The sequence below is a fragment of the Homalodisca vitripennis genome, chromosome 2, assembly GCF_021130785.1.
Source record: "Homalodisca vitripennis isolate AUS2020 chromosome 2, UT_GWSS_2.1, whole genome shotgun sequence".
Taxonomy (NCBI): domain Eukaryota; kingdom Metazoa; phylum Arthropoda; class Insecta; order Hemiptera; family Cicadellidae; genus Homalodisca; species Homalodisca vitripennis.
In genome coordinates, this window is record NC_060208.1 from 9706300 (window position 1) to 9730459 (window position 24160).

Genomic DNA, 24160 nt, shown 5'->3' on the forward strand with positions numbered 1-24160 from the left:
GGCAAGATTGGAAATCACAATACTATTAGTGATTCAACAATTACAGAGAGTACTTAGGTCGTAACACAGAAACGACAAAATGGGCCACATTTATAACCCAGATGTAATCATTGTTTAAACACATATGATCTATGGCAAGATTGGTAATCACAACACCATTAGTGATTCAACAATTACAGAGAGTACTTAGGTCGTAACACAGAAACGAGAGGATGGGCCACATTTACAACTCAGATAAAGGACGTTCTATGGCAGGATCTGAAATCACAATACTATTAGTGATTCGACAATTACAGAGAGTACTTAGGTCGTAACACAGAAACGAGAAGATGGGCGACATTTACAACTCAGATGGAAGCATGTTCTATGGCAGGATCTGAAATCACAATACTATTAGTGATTCAACAATTAATTACAGAGAGTACTTAGGTCGTAACACAGAAACGAGAGAAGATGGGCCACATTTACAACTCCGATGGTTGCATCACTTAGACACACATGTTCTATGGCAGGATCTGAAATCACAATACTATTAGTGATTCAACAATTACAGAGAGTACTTAGGTCGTAACACAGAAACGACAAGATGGGCGACATTTACAATTCAGATGGAAACGTCACTTAGACACACGTGTTGTATGGTGTAGTGTAAGTTATTATACGTTTCACGACATAATATGCACACCACTGAGTTAATATGTACACTATAATAGAGGACTTGCCTATTATATATCAACAATTGTATACAATGCATATGTTAATACAAAAAGCCAAACACTAAAAATTCTTAAATAGCACATAAACTTGCGCGCGCGGATACGCACGCACGCACGCACGCACATATATAAATCCGCCCATGTACATCTAACTAATGCTCACGTGTAAATTGAAAATGAGGCCCATATTACTGTGTCTAACTAAGTACGTAATATAATTGTTGGGTAATTGTGCAACATGTAATTTTGTATTCTCTCTATATATAGATAGACCTATTATCTCAAAAGCCCGCATGGTTTGTCATGTAATACTAAATGCTCCCACACTACCATACATGTACATTTAACTAACAGTCACATACGAATTGCAAATGTAGCCAATTTTGTCTTTTATAACTAGTAGTTAGGTTAACACAATAGTAATGGACACTGTCATAGTTGTAATGGTTGGGTTGTGTCATGTAGAGTCAAACAATTCTCGCGCTGTCATACATTTAAAAAACTGTATTCATCAAAACATCATCTATAGCCTAATTCGAAGTATATATTATTATGTTTGTAAATGCATTTACAGTTTTATGAATATTTACAAGAGTGAGTTGTGAAGAATGCAAAGTTTGTATTGATGTTGCACATTTCATTGTTTGTGACGCAGTTCCAAATGGTGCACTTTGTTTGAAGTCGCTCGTAATTTGAAACGGAAATGAGACAAGGCTTTTTTAAATCTCATTTAAGCCTCAGCGTCAGCTATGCCGGCTTCGAAGTGCACTGGTTTTTATTAAGGTACAAAGTACATGATTGGACCTCCCCGGGATTAGAACCGGTGATCTCTCCGTTAGAGAGGGGTGTGCACAGATAAGGCTTTTTCCTAATAGTCCAGTTAGAGAAGGATAAAATTATATTGAGAGTTTCAAAGAGAGTTGAATTTTTCAATGTGAATGTTGAATTTAGCTTCGATTCATCTTCCTCTTAGTGCAGCGTCTAAAATCTGACGTTGTTACAGATTTTAATCCTGGAATATGGAGTAATTTTCGTCTGAATAATCCCAAAAAAGTCGCCGATGAGACATTCTAAACGAGATCTATGCATCGTTTGGCATTACAGTTACCTATATTACAAAATCAAGTGTAATCTAGGAAAAGATGTGTTCTCATTGTCTCATCAGGTGCACGGCGGTACGGCGGTTTATCGCAGGATAACCGAATCAAGTAACGTCGAGCGTGGCTGCTGCTTGGATGAGTGACCGCTGAGCGATCCTATCCTTGCAAGCAGCCCGCCTGCCCGGCCGTTGCTGGTGGTTCGGAAGTCACCTTAAGCCGTTGGTCGCCAGTTTAAATATTAGAGAGGCTTCTTAGCCCTAACTTCGCCTGGTAAAATAAGACATTCTTTTACTTTTTGGACTTTGACAGTAGAGTGCGTCAGATTCCACACGCTGCACTAAGAGGTAGGTGAAATGGACTAAAATCAACATTCACGTTTAACCAACCCTTCCTACCATAGTTACGTTATGTGTGTATTTCAATATTTTAAAGTATATTACGAAATGCATTATTTCTCAAAAGAACTCTAAAGTTGCAACATCAGTGTGCAGGCGTTTGGTAAATCAATAGTGATTCCGAAAGTACTAGAGCAAACTTCTTCAGTAAACTATTCCCCTTACCTTAAGTTTCTAGGTAATCCTAGTAGTTTTATAGTGGTATTCCAGAACTAAGAAATGTATGTAATCTCATTGGTAGTAACAAATGATGCAAATAAATATATGGCAGACCTTTAGGAAAATTGAACTGCAACTTCGAAAAGTAGTGTAGTGAAACTTCAAAATATTTTATATCGTTAACTATGACTGCATACAAGGTAACAATCACAAATAATTACAATGCCGAAACAAATAATTTAATTTAGCAGGAAGGTTTTGAGGAAAACTATTTGAAAATATTTCTGGTGGTCAATGCAGAAAATATTTAAAAAAATCAAAGTATATGTAATGTAAAGTAATACATAAATATTTTAAAAACCATATATAGTTAATAGTGAACTGCCACATATGTCAAAGGAAGGTAGAATACATTTCAGTTGAAATATCGAGCTTCTAAAATCTAAGACTTACGAAACCCAATGTTTGAATGATTAACAATTTCTCAAATCCGCGATAACTGTTTCTTTCGACACAGGTTTTCGGATAGAAGAATTCAGCTTTTGTTTTAACCTTTGGGGTTATCTTCAGTATCTACTTAGACGGTTTTCCCAATTGAAGAATGATAGGGTTGTGTCGCAATATAAAACAGAAATATTAATAAATTAGTTGAGCATTTACTTGAATACAAGCATTCACAGATAAGTACTCAAGTTGAGTATTTTGAGAGGATTTATAACGAGTTTAGACGAATTTTACTGGTACAACAATTATAGTAAAATATTTCATTCTGAAAGAGTTTGTACAGAAAGTAATAATGAGTTTTATTGTTCCCATTGTTTCACTTGAGGTTCCTTGGCATTGTACTGTGAGCTGTGTGAGAATGAAACGCGCCCGTCTGAAATCGTAATCACTCTGTCCGCCAAGCTAAGGACTTCTTTGGGTGTAAAAGTGCCCATGTCAAGGAGCCGAGGGCAGCCTGATCGTTATCCTCTACATAAAAATAATTAATCAGGGCGCGACTTGTGCCGACACTCGACGGGGGTAGTTGGGGGGTGAGGGGGGTTGAGGGGGTGGCGGACATGCGCGGAGTCTGCAGAAATCGTGCCAGTGTGTGGGAGAATTTCCCTTTGGAAGGGAAATTTACAAGACTGAGGTTTTACTGTACTGACAGAATCTGACTGAGTAACTGACAATTGGGATGTTTACACATAACGCTGCTATGGTGGGAAGGGTTGATTCAATGCGAATGTTGAGTTTAGCTCTACCTTCCTCTTACGTGCAGCATCTGGAATCTGATGCTGTTGCAGACTTCACTACTGAAATCTGAAGTCATGTGCGTCTGAAGGGATCCAAAAACAGTCGGAAACGAAGAACGAAGAAGCTCAAAACGAAACCCTCCGCATCGTTTCGACATCAATAGACTACGAAAAGTAGTGCAATCTAGGTGAAGAGATATTCTCATTGTCTCATCAGTTGCACAATTGAGTGCACTACGATGACGATCCCAAAGCACGGTGGAGCAACCGAGTCTTCTACACATAACGCAGCTGTGATGGGAAGGGTTGATTCAATGCGAGCTTCGTTTTTGGATCCCTTCAGACGAACATGACTCCAGATTTCAGGAGTCAAGTCTGCAACAGCATCAGATTTCAGGTGTTGCACGCAAGAGGAAGGTCAACTGGATTTTTATCCTTATGTATTATGGTTTCTTTCGAATATGGTATTATTCGTTTAGTTACAAGGAAATCAATAGATTTACCAAAACTCATTATATGTCGAATATTTAAATTTATATTGTCGAGTACCTATGTGATTTGTATCAATTTATATTTATACAATTGTGACGTATATGTTTATTTACGAGATGAATCAACTACTGCTGACGATTTATCAATAATATATTCAATATTGTAAAGAAAATTGTAAAAAACCATAAAATTAAACATGATACACAAAGGTTTGATAGGAAGACACGGTGTTTGTCTATAAACCTCCGAGATGACTCTGAACGTTAAGACATGATCCTGATTAACACCTCTTCAAAGAGTGCTGTGTAAATAAAGGAGGAAACTCTTTTATAACAAAAGTTTTACCTTACTTTCCCAAGTCAATCATACACACAAAACTGAATTTTGGCAAACATACACCTTTATAGCACCCAAACTTTTAAACAGGATACGAATATAACATTACTGTTATACGATACGAAATTATAATAAAATGTATACGTAACAGCCAGTGACTAAATAACAACTGGTATTAACATTAAGCATCATATAATAATATGATGATATCGATTTCAACATAATCCTCTTACTAAACATTAGGAAAAAATAAAATTCCACAAATTATCTGAAAATTGAAAAGAACTGTTCAGTAGGTAGCCAGTTAATCAATCAGCCAGTCGTCAAATTTTCTCCTTTATTGAGAAAAATTACGCAAATAAGCAAAGCGATTGTAAATTTATTTGGTGAATCAAACATAATTCGTTATTTTTAAAATATACCACAATATAATTTGAATAAAATCAAATTAGTCAGAAATTACTTATAGTTTCATAATATACATTCAAAAAAAGTATGGCATCTTCATTATCTACTAGGACTGGCGTGTAAAGGTTCTTAAGGAGGTTCAGTTTTTCACTTGGTTAGTTTTTTTTATCAATACAATTATTAGTAACAGTTATCTCAGCTATATTTCTTGAACACGTTAAAATGAAATAAAATAAACAATTAAAAATATTTTTTTTATCAATTGTGTTTATTTGGATACTATAATTTCCTTGCTTCCACACTTCAATTACTGCAACTCAGTGATGAATGACATGACGGTAGCACTTAGTGAGAAGCTGCAAAGGACTGAAAACTACTGTTTACGTTACGTTTATGATGTGAGACGAGACCAACACATTACACCGTACTATATTCAGGGAAATATTTTGAAATTAAAAGAACAACGATCAATAAAAATACTAAATTTAGTTCATTCAATTTTACAATCTGGATTTCCAAAATATTTTTCAAACTATTTCCAATTTATATCTCATGATAGTGTAAGAAGCACTCGCTCTGGTTCTCGTACCTTAAGAATGCCCCAACACAGGACTGTAGTATTTGATAGATCTTTTCAAGTGATGGGTTGTCGTCTGTGGAACTCCCTCCCTCCAGAAATCACTTCCATTGAGGGAGATCGGCGGTTTGTGGCGGCACTGAGACGTTTGTACCATGAACGGTTGGTCGGGGCGGGTCCGTCCTAGGGGTCTATGGGTGTGGTGCTGGCATTGTGTGTGAGGAGTGTGAGTGAGTCAAAACTGCATATATATTTTTTATTTCAAAAATGGAAGTTGTAATATTATTTTGTGTTATGATTGTATAATTATATTTTTATTTAGAAGTATCATATTTATAATTTTTTAGTGTTTAGATTAATGTTTAATTTAATGTATTTAGTAAGGTAGATTAGTGTTAATATTTGTGAATAATTATTGATCAGACAGGTTAAGTGTAAGAAAGGGCCATGAGGCCCTAACTTTGCCTGTTTAAATAAAGGAATTTTCATTTCATTTCATTTTCATTACATCATAACATTCATTCCCTGAAATCATAGTAGTCGATTGTAAGACTACATCACTTTTGTTAAACGTGTAATTTAGTTCTCTGAATTTTTAGGAATCCGGAATTGTTATACTGATTATAAACTTAAAGTTTGTAATATGGTAATGTATTATATTTTATGCCACCTACTTAATCATAGGTTTACGCTTAAAATAGATGATTTGGTATTTAACAATCGTAGGTTTTGTATTCAAATTACTAAGACAAGAATAATAATCACAAAAGTTTTTATGTCCCAGGAGTAGGATGATAAATCTTACTGCTGTCTAATTACTGGAACTTCACACAGTTGCTACCGGGGTAATTTATTTATCACGGAGGGAATTTTTGGTTTGTGGGGGAAAACCTGCTCGACCCCCGCCGCTCCGCGTACTGATGCACCAGTCACCAGTGTGGCCCTGTTATATACCGTAGAGGGACGAGTGGGCCATTCGCTCCTATAAGGCTACAGGGGTTGTATCGCGAGTAGTGCAGTGACGATAATGAAAGCATCGATAAAGAGTTAGACTTCGCGGCCAGCATGAGGAAGACCAAGTGGAGAGGGAGGGACAAAGTGAAAGACGCCTCCAGGAGGCTGCAGGCGATCTTGAGGAACTCCAGGAAACTCCAGGTCGCTCCAGAGGATTTGTCAGTCCTGGCGGCGGTCTCCCGACTCAGGACCTCCTGTGAGAAAGGACAGGAACCAGTAACATGGTTGGTCCTGGGTGTCCTGGTGGCGGGACTATTGTTGGCCCTCCTCCTGCTCCTGACTGCCGGAGAAGGACTCTTACAAGGACTCGCCTGCACTAACAGTTCCACTAAGGTCGGTAGATACCAAATAAACACTGTTACTTTTAATATAAGGTCAGAAAAGGTTGTGATTTTTCTATTATATAATGTTAATTAATTATTGTCAATCAAATACAAAAAAAGCATATCTTAGAATCTATAACTAAATACAAAATAAACACTATAAAAGATTTTCAGGAGTTCAAACATAACCTGGTGTATATTTTGGACGTACTATGATCACTAATTATGTATGGTAGTGTAAATTATAAATTAGTTTATCTGAGATAAAATCAATGCATTGATGATAATTTAGGACGTCTACATAATACGATGTCAGGAAAAGAGTAGCTTATTACAACAGCTAAAAAAGTGCAATAGGAAAAAGTAGCCTATCCTCAATAAAAAAAAACTGAAACCCTAATGGAACGAAGTTACGGCTTTAATTGCAAAATTATATATTTATTACGCTCTTGTTACTCGACCCTCATGTTCATAACCTAGAACGATCCAAACGAGGAATCCTCCACCTCACTAAACATCTCTTCCTCGCACTCAGCAGTTATCCGTTGCCGAGGAAAAGGAATTTCCGGAAATTTCATTGATCAAACTTGAGGACTTGAATGATTACGTCACGGACTTGTCTCCACGTGAACTGAAATAATTGTAGGCATATATCAATAAGAAGCCCACCGATATAAAGTAAAAGTTATTTTAGATTTTTGTTGTTGTAAAAGATGATGATGATGATACATATTTCGAAACCTACAATTCTCAAATCCCGGACTTCCGGTTTTAATGTTTACGATATTTGAAAATACAACAGATATTTTAGATTTACCAAAATATGATAGGCCTGAATTGACTTTTTTTAACTTTGCAAGGTTTAAAAACAAATTTGGGAGACAATAAATAGTACATAAGGTTGAAGTGGCAATTTATATTTCTATTGAGACATGGAGACACTTGTACGTTTGTCTGTGCCATATTGTCACAGTAAACGCCGAATTATAATATAACATTATTAATCATTGTGATACAATGACGTTCATTGTGTTCTACATGCAATAAAACAATGGTTGTATTTTACCCAACACTGGCGTGTAACAATAACTATATGGGGAAAGTAACTATATTTCTTGATCAAAGTTAATTTATTACGTCTTCAACAACACATTTTTATTTAAAGGTGTTCCATCCAATAAACAATAATAATTTAATCAAAGCAATAAAACTCCTCACTCTAAAAAATGTTAATGTGTTATAATAATTGTACGATAAACTCGTTGTTGTGGTATTTCCTTAACATTATTTATCAAAACATTGTAAGTATGTAGTAAAAAAAACAATTAATTTTAATTTTATTAAAAAAATATATATAGAGAAGGCTACATATTGGAATATACAAAATATGGCTTCGTATTTGTATATACAAATCAGGGCTTCAAATTTGTATATCTAAAATATGGCTTCGTATTCGTATATATACATTAGGGCTTCAAATTTTTATATCTAAAATATTGCTTCGTATTTGTATATATACAACAGGGCTTCATATTTTTATATCTAAAATATGGCTTCGTATTTGTATATACAAATCAGGGCTTCAAATTTGTATATCTAAAATATGGACTTCGTATTCCTATATATACATCAGAGCTTGCAAATTTTTATATCTAAAATATTGCTTCGTATTTGTATATATACAACAGGGCTTCATATTTTTATATCTAAAATATGGCTTCGTATTCGTATATATATACATTAGGGCTTCAAATTTTTATATCTAAAATATGGCTTCGTATTTGTATATATACAACAGGGCTTCAAATTTTTATATCTAAAATATGGCTTCGTATTTGTATATATACAAAATAGGGCTTCATATTTGTATATCTAAAATATGGCTTCGTATTTGTATATATACAAAATAGGGCTTCAAATATTTGTATATCTAAAATATGGCTTCGTATTTGTATATATACAAAATAGGGCTTCATATTTTTATATCTAAAATATGGCTTCGTATTTGTATATATACATTAGGGCTTCAAATTTGTATATCTAAAATATGGCTTCGTATTTGTATATATATACAACAGGGCTTCATATTTTTATATCTAAAATATGGCTTCGTATTCGTATATATACATTAGGGCTTCAAATTTTTATATCTAAAATATGGCTTCGTATTTGTATATATACAACAGGGCTTCATATTTTTATATCTAAAATATGGCTTCGTATTTGTATATATACAAAATAGGGCTTCATATTTTTATATCTAAATATGGCTTCGTATTTGTGTATATACAAAATAGGGCTTCATATTTGTATATCTAAAATATGGCTTCGTATTTGTATATATACATTAGGGCTTCAAATTTTTATATCTAAAATATGGCTTCGTATTTGTATATATACAACAGGGCTTCATATTTTTATATCTAAAATATGGATTCGTATTCGTATATATACATTGTCAAATTTTTATATCTAAAATATGGCTTCGTATTTGTATATATACAACAGGGTATATACAAAATACAACAGGGCTTTATTCTAAAATATGGCTTCGTATTTGTATATATACAACAGGGCTTCATATTTTTATATCTAAAATATGGCTTCGTATTCGTATATATACATTAGGGCTTCAAATTTTTATATCTAAAATATGGCTTCGTATTTGTATATATACAACAGGGCTTAAAATATTTTATATCTAAAATATGGCTTCGTATTTGTATATATAGGGCTTCATATTTTTATATCTAAAATATGGATTCGTATTCGTATATATACATTAGGGCTTCAAATTTTTATATCTAAAATATGGCTTCGTATTTGTATATATACTTTATAGTCCTAACTTCGCCTCTAATAAAGTCATTTTTCATTTCATTTCATTTCATTAGGGCTTCAAATTTTTATATCTAAAATATGGCTTCGTATTTGTATATATACAACAGGGCTTCAAATTTGTATATCTAAAATATGGCTTCGTATTTGTATATACAACAGGGCTTCATATTTTTATATCTAAAATATGGCTTCGTATTCGTATATATACATTACGGCTTCATATTTGTATATCTAAAATATGGCTTCGTATTTGTATACAAACAATAGGGCTTAATATTTCTATATCCAAAATGTGGCTTCGCATTTGCATGTACTAAACAGGGTTTCAAATTTGTATATCCAAAATATGGCTTTATATTTTGGTTATCCTGTTCAGTGTTTAATCTCAAGATTGCGTATTTTATGATAAACAGTAGCGGATACGGTTTTGCTACTCTATCACATTCAGCAGTAAGTTATACTTTATTAATGCCGAACTATAGGCCAGGGGCGTGCATAAGGGAGTACTTAGGGGGCTCAAGCTCCCCCCTGAAATTTTGTAAAACGAACATACAAAATTACACAAGTATTTTGCTTTAACACATATATGAAGTCTTAAATCTCAAAATATTCCCGAGAGAAGATGCTTGAGCCCATATTTTTGGAGTCATTGTATACTCCTAAACAACCCATTATATCAGCCCCCCCGAAATGAATTTATATATACACCACTGCTATAGGCTCATCAAATAACTCCACAAATGTAATAATACTTTATAATTTCACACTCTATTGCTGTAAATGTAAGGTCTTATCAAGTTTCTAATGAAGAAGTTAAAGAGTTAACTTTTGAAGCACCGATTTGTGAGTAGCCATGCTCTTGCATAGCAACCAATAAATATGAAACTACCATTCTTAGTGTACAACTTGTGTTCTAGAACTAAAAAGTAAGTGTTTAGGAGATCTACCTATCAACTGGTCCAACAGCTATTGGATAACAGAGGCCTTTCGAGTTAACCTTATACTACTCAAGTTCAATTTTCTAACAGAAGACCACTGGGGGTCTAAAGATGAGTTACGGTGAAGAACTGTCACTATACAAAAAGATAGAAATGGTGGAGAAAGACTAATAAAAAACTGCCTGATTCATTATGTTATAAAGAATATTCTTATTGTAAAATAACGAAACTTTTTGTAGGAACATTGAGAGTTTCTCTGTGTCTGAGTGAATTAAAAGAGAGCAGCACATTTTACAGGGAGCTAGGAGAGATTTATGGCGCTATTAAGGAAGTGAATTATAACAAATGAGGTCGGCAGGATACATTAAGGTAGTTACAATATCTATGTCAACAGCATGCGGTATTCCTGTCCATCATTTTAAATAATTATAGTGCGATTGCAATCATAAATTCATTTTTCAGGACGAGTATGTCAAATGTTCCTTTTTGTTAGCACAACTGAAGATTGTGATTTGTACTACAGTATGTTTTTAAAACATAACAAACATGTTTTTTTTAACATTTTTAGATCTTGTTCGGTTCCAGAGTTTAAAAAGTGTTATCATATACTGTAACATAGTACTCTAGTAGTATCTACTCTAGTAGAGAGTAATGCACAAGAGGGTCCAAAATCAAGAGCAAAGCGAAAAAGCATACTCAATTTCGTAAAGAATTTATAGATAATCTAATATATTTTCCCATTAATTAGATAGAATATTACGAAAGCTTCGATTCACTGCGGAAGATTCGCGTTCATCCCACATCGAACAACATGTACTTGACGGCTTCCAATGGGCCGATGTTTGCCATTTTCATTTTTGATATAAAGGAGGAGTGTCAACCAAATTTCAACCCTCAAAGTTAACTAATTCAAAAGGTATCTATGTACAGACGTACACACACGAATATAGGAATATGCCTTCAAATTGTATAAGAAAATGCTAAACGCTCAGCCATTTAAACTTTGTAGTGGCTAATTTTAAATACAGTGTGTTCACAAAGTCATATCACATTTTTAGATAAGTTTATTTACAAAAGTATATACAGCACAAGAATGAGATCAACATAGGATTAGAGAGTATTTTAAACAGTTTTAAATTAGTTCATCTGTGATCCACATCAACACCATGAATCGCTTTGTAGACGTCCAAGCGAACTTTGGTATCATCCGATATTTTGATCAGGACTTCTGGAATAACTGATTCAATCACAGCTCTGATTCTTTGCTTTAAGTGTTCAATACACGACGCTGCACATTTCCAGACAAGTGAAAGTAGCCTCACCACTAAAGAAAGATTTGGCTTAACCAGTCCAGTTTCATAGAGAGTAACAAAAGCAAAGTCACATCTCTTTAATGTGTCATCAAGCTTCAAAGCATGCAATAGTTGAGGTTTTTAACCATTAAAGTTAAACCTTTTCTTCAAAACTTAATTGGGGACATTCAACTTAAGCTTACGTGACCCCTCAAACTTTTTTCAACTTCTCCCAAAACGGTTTCGCATGTTTTGGACGGTTTGATCTTCTGTTTATAGCCTAGCTCACCGTCCAATAAACCATCTGTTCCATTAAACGTTTTATCCCATCAATAAATGCTACGTCAGTCAGAGGGAAACATTTTCATGAAATATTCGACGATACTCAAACTGCAATGAAATCACAGTATGAAATATTGTCAGCCACAAAATATACTGAAACTTTCTTTATAGAGTTGCCATTATGGCTGTTTACGTATACACGTTAGCCAGATGAGAACATTAGGCAACACAGATAATTAAAACAAAACTTTATAAACAACCGTTTTAATTTATAAATGTTTCATAGACCTGCGATCAATAATAGAGAAGCGATAATCAATTAACAGTGTGACACGACTTTGTGGACATTCTGTATAAGAAGCAATTGCAAGGGCACAGTCGTAGATATAACAATTAATAAACGTTTAGCTACATTTCCTTGTAGATCAATAATCAAAGAGTTAATTTGCGTCTTTAAAACGATACAAATTAATAACATTTTTCTATTATTCAGTGACTAACATCTAAAGAGTTTCAAGTGGCAGAAGATATTCACTCTGTTTTAAGGACACTATCCTAGGAATACAAACACTCGAATAAGTATATAGGAGTGTTTATTATGTAGACCAGTAAATTCCATATTACAACACATGTTGAAAACTCCACTATTCTAGTTATTTGAATACTAAAATCAACTTAAGAACTACCAAAAGTTCCGTACTTTGTCCATCTCAGCTTTCTTTAGTAGTCAATATATAAAACAGTAATAAAACGCTTTTAATGTGTAGCTTGTTATGCAAATGATATTGCTAAAATGTTCGAGTTTGGTATAAGACCACCCAACCCAACAAAATGACGTCATCACACGTGATAAGGCCGTATGAATGAACCTTTTCTGCACACTCTCTCTGTGTACTAATTAGTTTATTATGTGTATTTCTCATTGGCAACATCGTTATCCATTCTTTATTTGAAGTTTGTTTTTCACGATGGAAGGATTGAGAAGGAAACAGGATTTTTTCCCGGACATTTGCCATCTTTCAGTGATACAAAAAATCAGTAACACTTCGATTCGAGATCTGCAATCTGATCTCTTCTTCAGGTAAATAACTAACCTAACACACAATTTATTACAAACAAGGTTAAAATAAACAAATCATACCAGAGCGTTGTGACACGCTTAGCTAAGTTAGGAATCACAACCACCATGTTGTGTTAACTTGACTAACTCTAAAACAAGCACTTAATATATAAAAAAAAAAAAAAAAAAAAAAAAAAACTAAACACAACACTAACTATTAAAACTGAACTACAGCATACAGGTTCCAATAGGTCGGCATTCGCCGACCCACCATCTATGACCAACCACCTGGTTGGTCACAGATAATGCCAATTGACTGTAAAAGCGTCACTTTTTGGAAAACAAAACTTAGACTCAAAATGTTCCGATGTTTACAATTTTCAATAGCGATGTAGTGGTAGAGTTGACCACCATACTTATTACAATCCTCTAGTTCAACAGATACGACAGTTATCGTGCGTACAGGGAGACAGAATCTGATTTCGATCGTTGGTGGGAGAGGGTTCGTTGAACGGTCACCTGATAAAGTAATAATAAATCATTAAAGCCAATAACAATAATTCATTACACAGCATTGTTGTTTAGAACTGTTCGTTTCATTTGAATAAGATAGTAGAGGATAATGCCAACCAATCGACTGATATGTGTAATCGACTGATAACAAATCGACAATGACTACGCGCACCATGGCTCATCGTAATATAATACAGGTGTTATACTCAGATGAAGGACTGTTATGAAATGAAAACGATTAAATTTTATTCTGAGGAAACACTCGGATCTAATGCCGTTCCTGTGAAATATCTTCAAAATAAAATTTAATTTATATGTTACGTTTTCCTTACTCTAGATACATGCATTTATATTTATAAAAATACATATTAAGATGAGATAATTTTACAAATCTGTAAAATATTGAAACAACGAGAAATTAGGTTTTTGTAAGTATTTTTGGATAAATAAAAATCAGCCATATTGGAAAAAAGCAATTGCGGCTGGTAAAAGTACAAAATTGCGCAGAGGAAAAATTTATAGGATTTTTTTAAAACACACATTCTGAAATAAAATGGAAAACCATTAATAATAATTTATAGTATGGTTATCGGGGGGAAATTCTGATGAATAAACCACAGTGTAGACCAGAGTAGATTACGTCAAAGTCGAAAGATCCGATATTTTATATGGTTTGGTCCATTGTGACGCGGTGGTAGTTTTGTGTCTCCTCCCGGGTGGTGAAGTAAGACCAGAAAGGTTGTTGCAGCTCCCATAATCCCGTATGCGTTTATTTCCCAGGTGTGTGCTGCTGGGGAACGACACTGCCCCAGTGTGAACTTCAAGGTAGAGTCGGGGTGAAGAGTGTGGAGGGAACCATCAGTTTTATCTTGACAGCACTTCAAAGTCGTACTCGTTTGAGTATTATACAGTAAAACTAAGATAATTTGAGCATTACAAATTTAAAATCTTTGATTATTAGAATTTGTTACTACGCCCAATTAATATGAATTGTCCAAGTTTCACTGCAAGTTATCTGTAAGAGATGATATGAGACCTCACTATTAACTTTATTCTATTTATATTGCAAACATTAAATATGTACATACAATCAAAAATATTACAACTGCACGTACAAATGGCTCTAAACCAAGATGATATAGAATCCCATTATCAACTTTAAATCGTCAACATTAAGTATGTATATTCCACATTGACTACAATATTTAGTCTATGATAATTCATCACAAATATACAAGACTAACACTAACTGTACGAGATTGGCTGTAATCAAAATAACGTAAGATCCCATTAACTGAACAACATAACGACAGTAAGGTATATTAATCTATTATACATATGTTGATTATCTGTACGAGATTGGCTTTAATCAAGATAACATGAGATCCCCTTATCTAACAAACATAATGAACATGAAGTGTATATTCTATTATACATCTACTGGTTAACTGCACGAGATTGGGTGTAACCAAGATAACGTGAGATCCCCTTATCTCACAAACATAATGAACATGAAGTGTATATTCTATTATACATCTACTGGTTAACTGCACGAGATTGGGTGTAACCAAGATAACGTGAGATCCCCTTATCTGACAAACATAATGAACATGAAGTGTATATTCTATTATACATCTACTGGTTAACTGCACGAGATTGGGTGTAACCAAGATAACGTGAGATCCCCTTATCTGACAAACATAATGAACATGAAGTGTATATTCTATTATACATCTACTGGTTAACTGCACGAGATTGGGTGTAACCAAGATAACGTGAGATCCCCTTATCTAACAAACATAATGAACATGACGTGTATATTCTATTATACATCTACTGGTTAACTGCACGAGATTGGGTGTAACCAAGATAACGTGAGATCCCCTTATCTAACAAACATAATGAACATGAAGTGTATATTCTATTATACATCTACTGGTTAACTGTACGAGATTGGGTGTAACCAAGATAACGTGAGATCCCCTTATCTAACAAACATAATGAACATGAAGTGTATATTCTATTATACATCTACTGGTTAACTGTACGAGATTGGGTGTAACCAAGATAACGTGAGATCCCCTTATCTAACAAACATAATGAACATGAAGTGTATATTCTATTATACATCTACTGGTTAACTGCACGAGATTGGGTGTAACCAAGATAACGTGAGATCCCCTTACCTGACAAACATAATGAACATGAAGTGTATATTCTATTATACATCTACTGGTTAACTGCACGAGATTGGGTGTAACCAAGATAACGTGAGATCCCCTTATCTGACAAACATAATGAACATGAAGTGTATATTCTATTATACATCTACTGGTTAACTGCACGAGATTGGGTGTAACCAAGATAACGTGAGATCCCCTTATCTGACAAACATAATGAACATGAAGTGTATATTCTATTATACATCTACTGGTTAAATGTACGAGATTGGGTGTAACCAAGATAACGTGAGATCCCCTTATCTGACAAACATAATGAACATGAAGTGTATATTCTATTATACATCTACTGGTTAAATGTACGAGATTGGGTGTAACCAAGATAACGTGAGATCCCCTTATCTAACAAACATAATGAACATGAAGTGTATATTCTATTATACATCTACTGGTTAACTGTACGAGATTGGGTGTAACCAAGATAACGTGAGATCCCTTTATCTAACAAACATAATGAACATGAAGTGTATATTCTATTATACATCTACTGGTTAACTGTACGAGATTGGGTGTAACCAAGATAACGTGAGATCCCCTTATCTGACAAACATAATGAACATGAAGTGTATATTCTATTATACATCCACTGGTTAACTGCACGAGATTGGGTGTAACCAAGATAACGTGAGATCCCCTTATCTGACAAACATAATGAACATGAAGTGTATATTCTATTATACATCTACTGGTTAACTGTACGAGATTGGGTGTAACCAAGATAACGTGAGATCCCCTTATCTAACAAACATAATGAACATGAAGTGTATATTCTATTATACATCTACTGGTTAACTGCACGAGATTGGGTGTAACCAAGATAACGTGAGATCCCCTTATCTAACAAACATAATGAACATGAAGTGTATATTCTATTATAACATCTACTGGTTAACTGTACGAGATTGGGTGTAACCAAGATAATGTGAGATCCCCTTATCTAACAAACATAATGAACATGAAGTGTATATTCTATTATACATCTACTGGTTAACTGTACGAGATTGGGTGTAACCAAGATAACGCGAGATCCCCTTATCTAACAAACATAATGAACATGAAGTGTATATTCTATTATACATCTACTGGTTAACTGTACGAGATTGGGTGTAACCAAGATAACGTGAGATCCCCTTATCTAACAAACATAATGAACATGAAGTGTATATTCTATTATATATCTACTGGTTAACTGTACTAGATTGGGTGTAACCAAGATAACGTGAGATCCCCTTATCTAACAAACATAATGAACATGAAGTGTATATTCTATTATACATCTACTGGTTAACTGTACGAGATTGGGTGTAACCAAGATAACGTGAGATCCCCTTATCTAACAAACATAATGAACATGAAGTGTATATTCTATTATACATCTACTGGTTAACTGTACGAGATTGGGTGTAACCAAGATAACGTGAGATCCCCTTATCTAACAAACATAATGAACATGAAGTGTTATATTCTAATAACTGTGTACGAGATTGGGTGTAACCAAGATAACGTGAGATCCCCTTATCTAACAAACATAATGAACATGAAGTGTATATTCTATTATACATCTACTGGTTAACTGTACGAGATTGGGTGTAACCAAGATAACGCGAGATCCCCTTATCTGACAAACATAACGGTAAGCAATGTATTCTATGTACAATGTATTCTATGTACAATGTATTCTATTGTACATCTGTTGGTTATCTGTACGAGATTGGCTAAAGTCAATATAACGTGAGATCCCATTATCTGACCAACATAACGACCATAACGTGTACATTCTATTATACATTTGTTGGTTATCAGTACGAGATTCGATCTAATCGAGACAGTATGAATTCTACTTCATCCGTATTTCATTACTAATTTCATCTACTCTATGAACAATACTAAGTATTTATATTCCACCCTTAAACTGCTTCCCAACTATCCGAGATTGTATATTTTAGTATCATGCATCAGTGCAGTCCTATAAGTAAATAACACAAGTATTTTTTTCGAATTTCTGTATAATCCACGAATTCCTATACGATAAAAATAATTAACAGATTAAATATATTTTTGACTTTCGTTCCAGTTTGTATTTCCTGATTTTTAATGTGTAGCTGTAGATGTTAACGTTATCAAACATAGTTTGGCAGAATTTTACCGAAAGACTTTTTGAAAATAAAACGTTTTGTTTTTATTAGATTGTACATTATGCGCCTGAAGGGTTGGAGAACTCTGCAAGAACAGTAGTTGTGAATGATTATCGGGGTCGAGGCTGCACCAGTATCGATTCACTCTCCCTCAACACTGGTAACTGTTGTGGACGTTGGTGGGTACTGGGTGGGTGGGGGAGGGGGGTGTCAGTCGCCCTCACATCAGATCAGCTGACTGCAGCTGTACACATCACTATTACCAACCGAACGTGATTAATTATTTATTACTAACGATCAGTTTGTGTTTACGTTATGCGTAATGACTGTCAGTCTTGATCTAGCCAATACAAATAATATAGCCATAACAATGTTTCTCCTTGAAAAGAGAGTTTTATTCTCGTATTTTTATATCTAATGAGACACCTGCGTATTGTTTCTAAATCAGGTAATATATATATATATATATATATATATATATATATATATATATATATATAAATATATATACTTGATGAAATGTAAAGTTTTCGATTTGTAACATTACTATACTAACGAATATTCAAGTATTATCAAATCTATGAAAATTATTATGGGATCTACGCTTGATCTTTACATGTAACACATTTTAATAACCACCAATACAAAATCAAATAATCTTACAGGGATACAGTTGTTCAACAGAGATCGCTTCAGATACTTTCCATTCTTTCGATAACAAAATTGTAAAGGGCCACATATCTCATTGTTTTCTTATAACGTCCACCACAAGTAAACGGTTTTATATAAGTTATGAATATTCATGTCATTGTTAAGAAATATAATATCAGTTAATCAGTATTTATTGATGCGGTTGATTAATTGTATTTAGTAAATTAAGTCTTGTAAACGTTCAGCTAGAAAAAAATGAAAGTAACGCTTTGATTCGAGTAACATAACAAATTGTAGTATGTGCCCCCTACTCATACTATAATTACTCTCTGCCCAATACTCCCTGCTCATCACTTGGAAGATAATCACACCTTACCAATAAAAATCTCGAAATCAACTGACCAAAGGTTATGGAGTTCAAGCATGGAACACAACAATAAACGAATCTCTCGAACCAAAGTTCACCCACAACTACAGACCTGTACTGTACTTACAGGTATAATCATAATCATTATATATATATATATATATATATATATATATATATATACACACACGCATACATATGTTAATGGGTAATGAATATTAAGTGTGCATACTCCACCATAAATATGTCAGCTGTACAATTGGCTCTAAACCGAGATGATACTCGTATGAGACCCCAATATCAACTCTATTTCATTAATATTGCACGCATGAAATGTGTATATTCCGCCACAAATATGTCAGCTCAACGAGATGGCTTTATTTGAGATATGATATAAGACCCTACAGTCAACTTTATTTAATCAATATTTGAACATGAAATGTGAATATTCCGCCACAAATATGTCAGCTCAACGAGATGGCTTTATTTGATATGATATAAGACCCTACAGTCAACTTTATTTAATCAATATTTGAACATGAAATGTGAATATTCCGCCACAAATATGTCAGCTCTATGAGACGGCTTTATTTGATGTGATATAAGACCCTACAGTCAACTTTATTTAATCAATATTTGAACATGAAATGTGAATATTTCCGCCACAAATATGTCAGCTCAACGAGATGGCTCTATTTGAGATGATATAAGACCCTACAGTCAACTTTATTTAATCAATATTTGAACATGAAATGTGAATATTCCGCCACAAATATGTCAGCTCTATGAGATGGCTTTATTTGATATGATATAAGACCCTACAGGCAACTTTATTTAATCAATATTTGAACATGAAATGTGAATATTCCGCCACAAATATGTCAGCTCTATGAAACGGCTTTATTTGATATGATATAAGACCCTACAGTCAACTTTATTTAATCAATCAATATTTGAAGATTAAGTGTGAATATTCCACTTTAAAAATGTGTGAGCTCTACGAGATGTGCATACAAAATTTGATTTAAATGAATATCTTTATAATTATGACAATTCCTTTTGGATCAAATTTAAAATTGGATATTGTTGAACTTTTAAATAACATACTGTATTTTCAACTTTTACTCAACTTGAATTTGATTTAAGATGAATTTTCCACTTAATATAATAGCTAGAGCCTTTTCAAGGCATGTGTTGAATGTTCAGAAATCTAGATGTAATGAGTTATAATCACATCTTGTTGCTATACATATAAACCGGTCTTATGTATTCCAGGAAATCCAGGTGCAGACACTGCAGATAGACCGGCATCCTCTAGAGGATTACGCCGAAGAGTCCACTCTCTTCAACGACAGCGAGGACACGGACTCGTGGCAGACTGCGCGTTTGCGACTGCGCAAGGAGTGAACAGCAGTGGACCCAGAACTGAACATTGTGGAGTCCCGTTTTATGTTTTAGTGGAACCTGAAAATCTGAGAACCTTACATAGTGGACCTTACCATGAACACGACTGTATGCAGCAATTAAGTAAAACATTATAATCGTGAAAAATATCTCACAAATGTTTTTATAATAACTTTCATAGAACCTATTTAATTTTAATTAAGTAACTTGTACGATTCGTAGGTAGTTTTGATTTCATATGTTCAGTTAATGATGGATACCATACTTTTTTATAAATACTATCTTAAAATGGAATTTTATTGTTGAATTTTGTTGGATGAATTGATGAAATTGCTAAAGAATAAAATTGCATGTTGTATTGATGATTGCTTTTGGAAATGTTTCATTGATTAATCAAATTAAATTTGGTATTTATTTTAAATTTAACGCTCAAACCACAATGGAAATTTCAAATTCATATGAAAATGACTTCTGGATACATTTTTATATTTGCACTGTAAATTATAACAACAGAAGAAAAAATAGAAAGCATTAAAAGTGTAGCAACAAAGAAAATTATTTATACAGAAATCTTTAATTTGCCTTAAAGCCATATTTGCGAGAACCTAACAAACTGAAAATACTTACAAATGAGCTTAAGAATTATGTACACAAAAATGTAAGTATCACCAGCCGCATGCTTTATACTTAACACAGTTACCTTTTCTTATCAAGGAATTAATTTGGCTGCGTTATAACGGTTCAGGAATTCACAGATGTTCCAACAACAAGTACCCACTCCATAACTTACACAGGTTGTTAACGAACTCTGTGGGAAAACTTGGTGGAATGTACTTTGGGTTAATATAACAAAAACAACTTTCTGTAAACATATCCTATTCAACTCTGTTTATAGAGGTAGTATTTGTTCATCCTTTTATTTTCCAAAACTTGCATTGCTGATCAGCGTAAAAATTAGTATTTTTTTAACGTTTGTTAAGGACGATGGAAAGTTTGAAAGGATAGTAGGATTTCGAACATTACAACATTGAATGTTACATGTAACAAAATGTATAACATATCGTTTCGAGGATTGAAATCTATCCTCTTCGTCAGGTGAGAAAAAGGTAGTACATAATAATTACAAGTAATAATACATAATAATTAATAAGCATTACATAATTTACGCACACAGTACATAATTGTTTCTCACCTGACGAAGAGAATAGATTTCAAACCTCGAAACGTTATGTTTACATCTTGTAATTTGGTACGGAAGTTTAATTCGGTCATAAGTTGGAACTGACCATTAAAACGAACACAAAATTTCAAAAATTTTGGGTTCACTCAAAAGGAAAATATTTCAGGAATCAAGATTTATCACTCTAAAAATGGTATAAGCTTCGTAATCGCATACATTACAATAACTGATCGTACATAAATTAATGTTAATAAGTAAGCATGAATGTTAACCTGCTTAAACTTATGTTATATATTTATTGTGCAGTATAAATAAACATTAATTCCAACTAACACACAAGATCCAACACTTTATGCGTTCAAGGAACGTTTCGTGTTTCTTGAAAAGTCCAAGAAGCAATTAAAACCAGTTAACAGTTTTGATATGAGTAGATCTTATTTAGCCGAACATATACAAGTAAAATAAGGTAGCTGTTCATTTTATTATTGACTCGAAGAACAGTCCCGTCAAAGCTCGAAACTTTCTTGTATAAAAGTTTTTAGACACTTCACTAATAATACAAAATAAGAGCTTATATAAGCAGGAACATAACAAATGAAGATTAGGGCCAAGAATCTTACAGTCCCTAAATACACCACTTGGGGGCCTGTAGTTATTCATGTAGTTACCTAAACAAAACTCATACGTCACTTTGATCTTATTACAGTTAAATTAATTTATTATTGTAAGTGAATCAAGACTTCCTCCACATTGAAGAATTTTGTGCGATATTTGTCCAACACTTTTATAGAATTATTATGATTTTTTTGTTACAATGTATAAACTTAAGTGGATTTAATGTTACTTAATTAAACGCATTGTTTTTATGAAACAAATAAAGTATATTTCATACAAAGCTTTTTTCAATTTTCTTTGGAACCTTAGGACACATCCTAGTGGGCATTTTAATGAAAAAGATAAAACTAATATACAGCTCAACCAGGAAAACAGAACGACACTTCTTTACATTTATAGGTCAAAGGAAAACAGAACGACACTTCTTTACATTTATAGGTCAAAGGAAAACAGAAAGACACTTCTTTACATTTATAGGTCAAAGGAAAACAGAACGACACTTCTTTACATTTATAGGTAAAAGGAAAACAGAACGACACTTCTTTACATTTATAGGTCAAAGGAAAACAGAACGACACTTCTTTACATTTATAGGTCAACCCGCGGCATTTCGCGCAAATTCCTGGTGGATAATAACTGGGTCAGTTATTCATGAACATATCCTTTTTTTAAATCCCTTAACAAACTCTTCTGAGATAAGTGATGGCCACTAGAAGACATTCTAATCTCCTGATCCATTTTAGAATAATAGAATTCAAGATTAAAGAGATGTGTTTTTAGAGTCCTGAAGCTGAAGAGTGAAACTATTTTTACATACAGACACAGGCAAGAACTTTACGGACCGTTCCAATTTACTAATAATATTTGCGAATTCTCTAAAAGGAAATGTGTGCCTACTTCGCGGGCTTCCTCTGATACACGGATTATTGGGGGTTTCCCCTAGGGATCCACCTCTACTCCTGACTATAAGCTGGAGCTTCCTTAGACAGTTCCTCGAGCATTCCTCGACGTTGTCTTTCATCCACACCGCAGTTAGCGTAAGTTCTTCACCGTCTCTCACCGTTCCTTGTCTTCAGGGTTGCCACATTCTGCAACGCGACGCCCTCCTTCCTCTTATCCCAATCCTTGTATCCTTTGTCCTGTAGTTCATTGGATAATTTGGTATGCCAAAATATTCTCCTCTCGAGTGACCTCATACCGACGAGGATGACTCTTGTTCTGCGCCCAGAGGCACAGGTGACGGAGGCCAAAGCCCATCTCTTTGTGGTATTTAAACTCCGGATTCGTTGCCCATACCGTGAGGGTGCCGGAAGACCAGTTCTATAGGTATTCCACCAGAGGTATCAGATACATCCGGGTGGCCAGCTCCCTGATCTGCTACGTAAAATTCAGGCCTAGGTGAGCAAGTGTACTCTGACCATCGGATCCGTTACACAAAAAATCTGGGATTAGGTGCCTAAAGATCTCATCGGCATATCCCCAGAGGTACAGGATACTCCCATGCGTGTGACTATCTGCCGAGGCGGTACGGAACAGGGTTCTAGCAACAGCCCATAGGAGTAACCCATCGGGAAGCCCAGCTCACGGGAAGTGCCTCTCGAGGACCAGGGTCACTCCGCCCTTTGTGCTTAAGGGATGCAGCCACCAGTATTTCTTGATCACCTTCCTGAATACAGTTGGATACAAACATGCTTTCCCATATATTTTCCTTATATCATCCTATTTTTCTTTGCTTAACCGAGGAAAGTGCACATCGGACCCGCAGCTCAATAGGTAGTTTTCTGCCATAAACTGTTGTACTTCGTGTCTGGTGCACTGTTTGTGATTTCATTTGCAACGATCATAGGCTACGTGTGCTCACTTGTATCCTAGAATTTGCAGTCA

The 24160-nt window shown here is 34.2% G+C and overlaps 1 protein-coding gene across 1 annotated transcript; it reads left to right on the forward strand.

The window, feature by feature from the left end:
• The first annotated feature begins 6363 nt into the window (after nucleotides 1-6363).
• On the forward strand, nucleotides 6364-22556 carry LOC124353526. The gene is made up of 2 exons (XM_046803405.1): nucleotides 6364-6768; nucleotides 20353-22556. Exons 1-2 carry the CDS (start codon nucleotides 6487-6489, stop codon nucleotides 20482-20484), a joined length of 414 nt encoding a protein of 137 aa, XP_046659361.1. The 5' UTR covers nucleotides 6364-6486; the 3' UTR covers nucleotides 20485-22556.
• Nucleotides 22557-24160: the final 1604 nt, after the last annotated feature.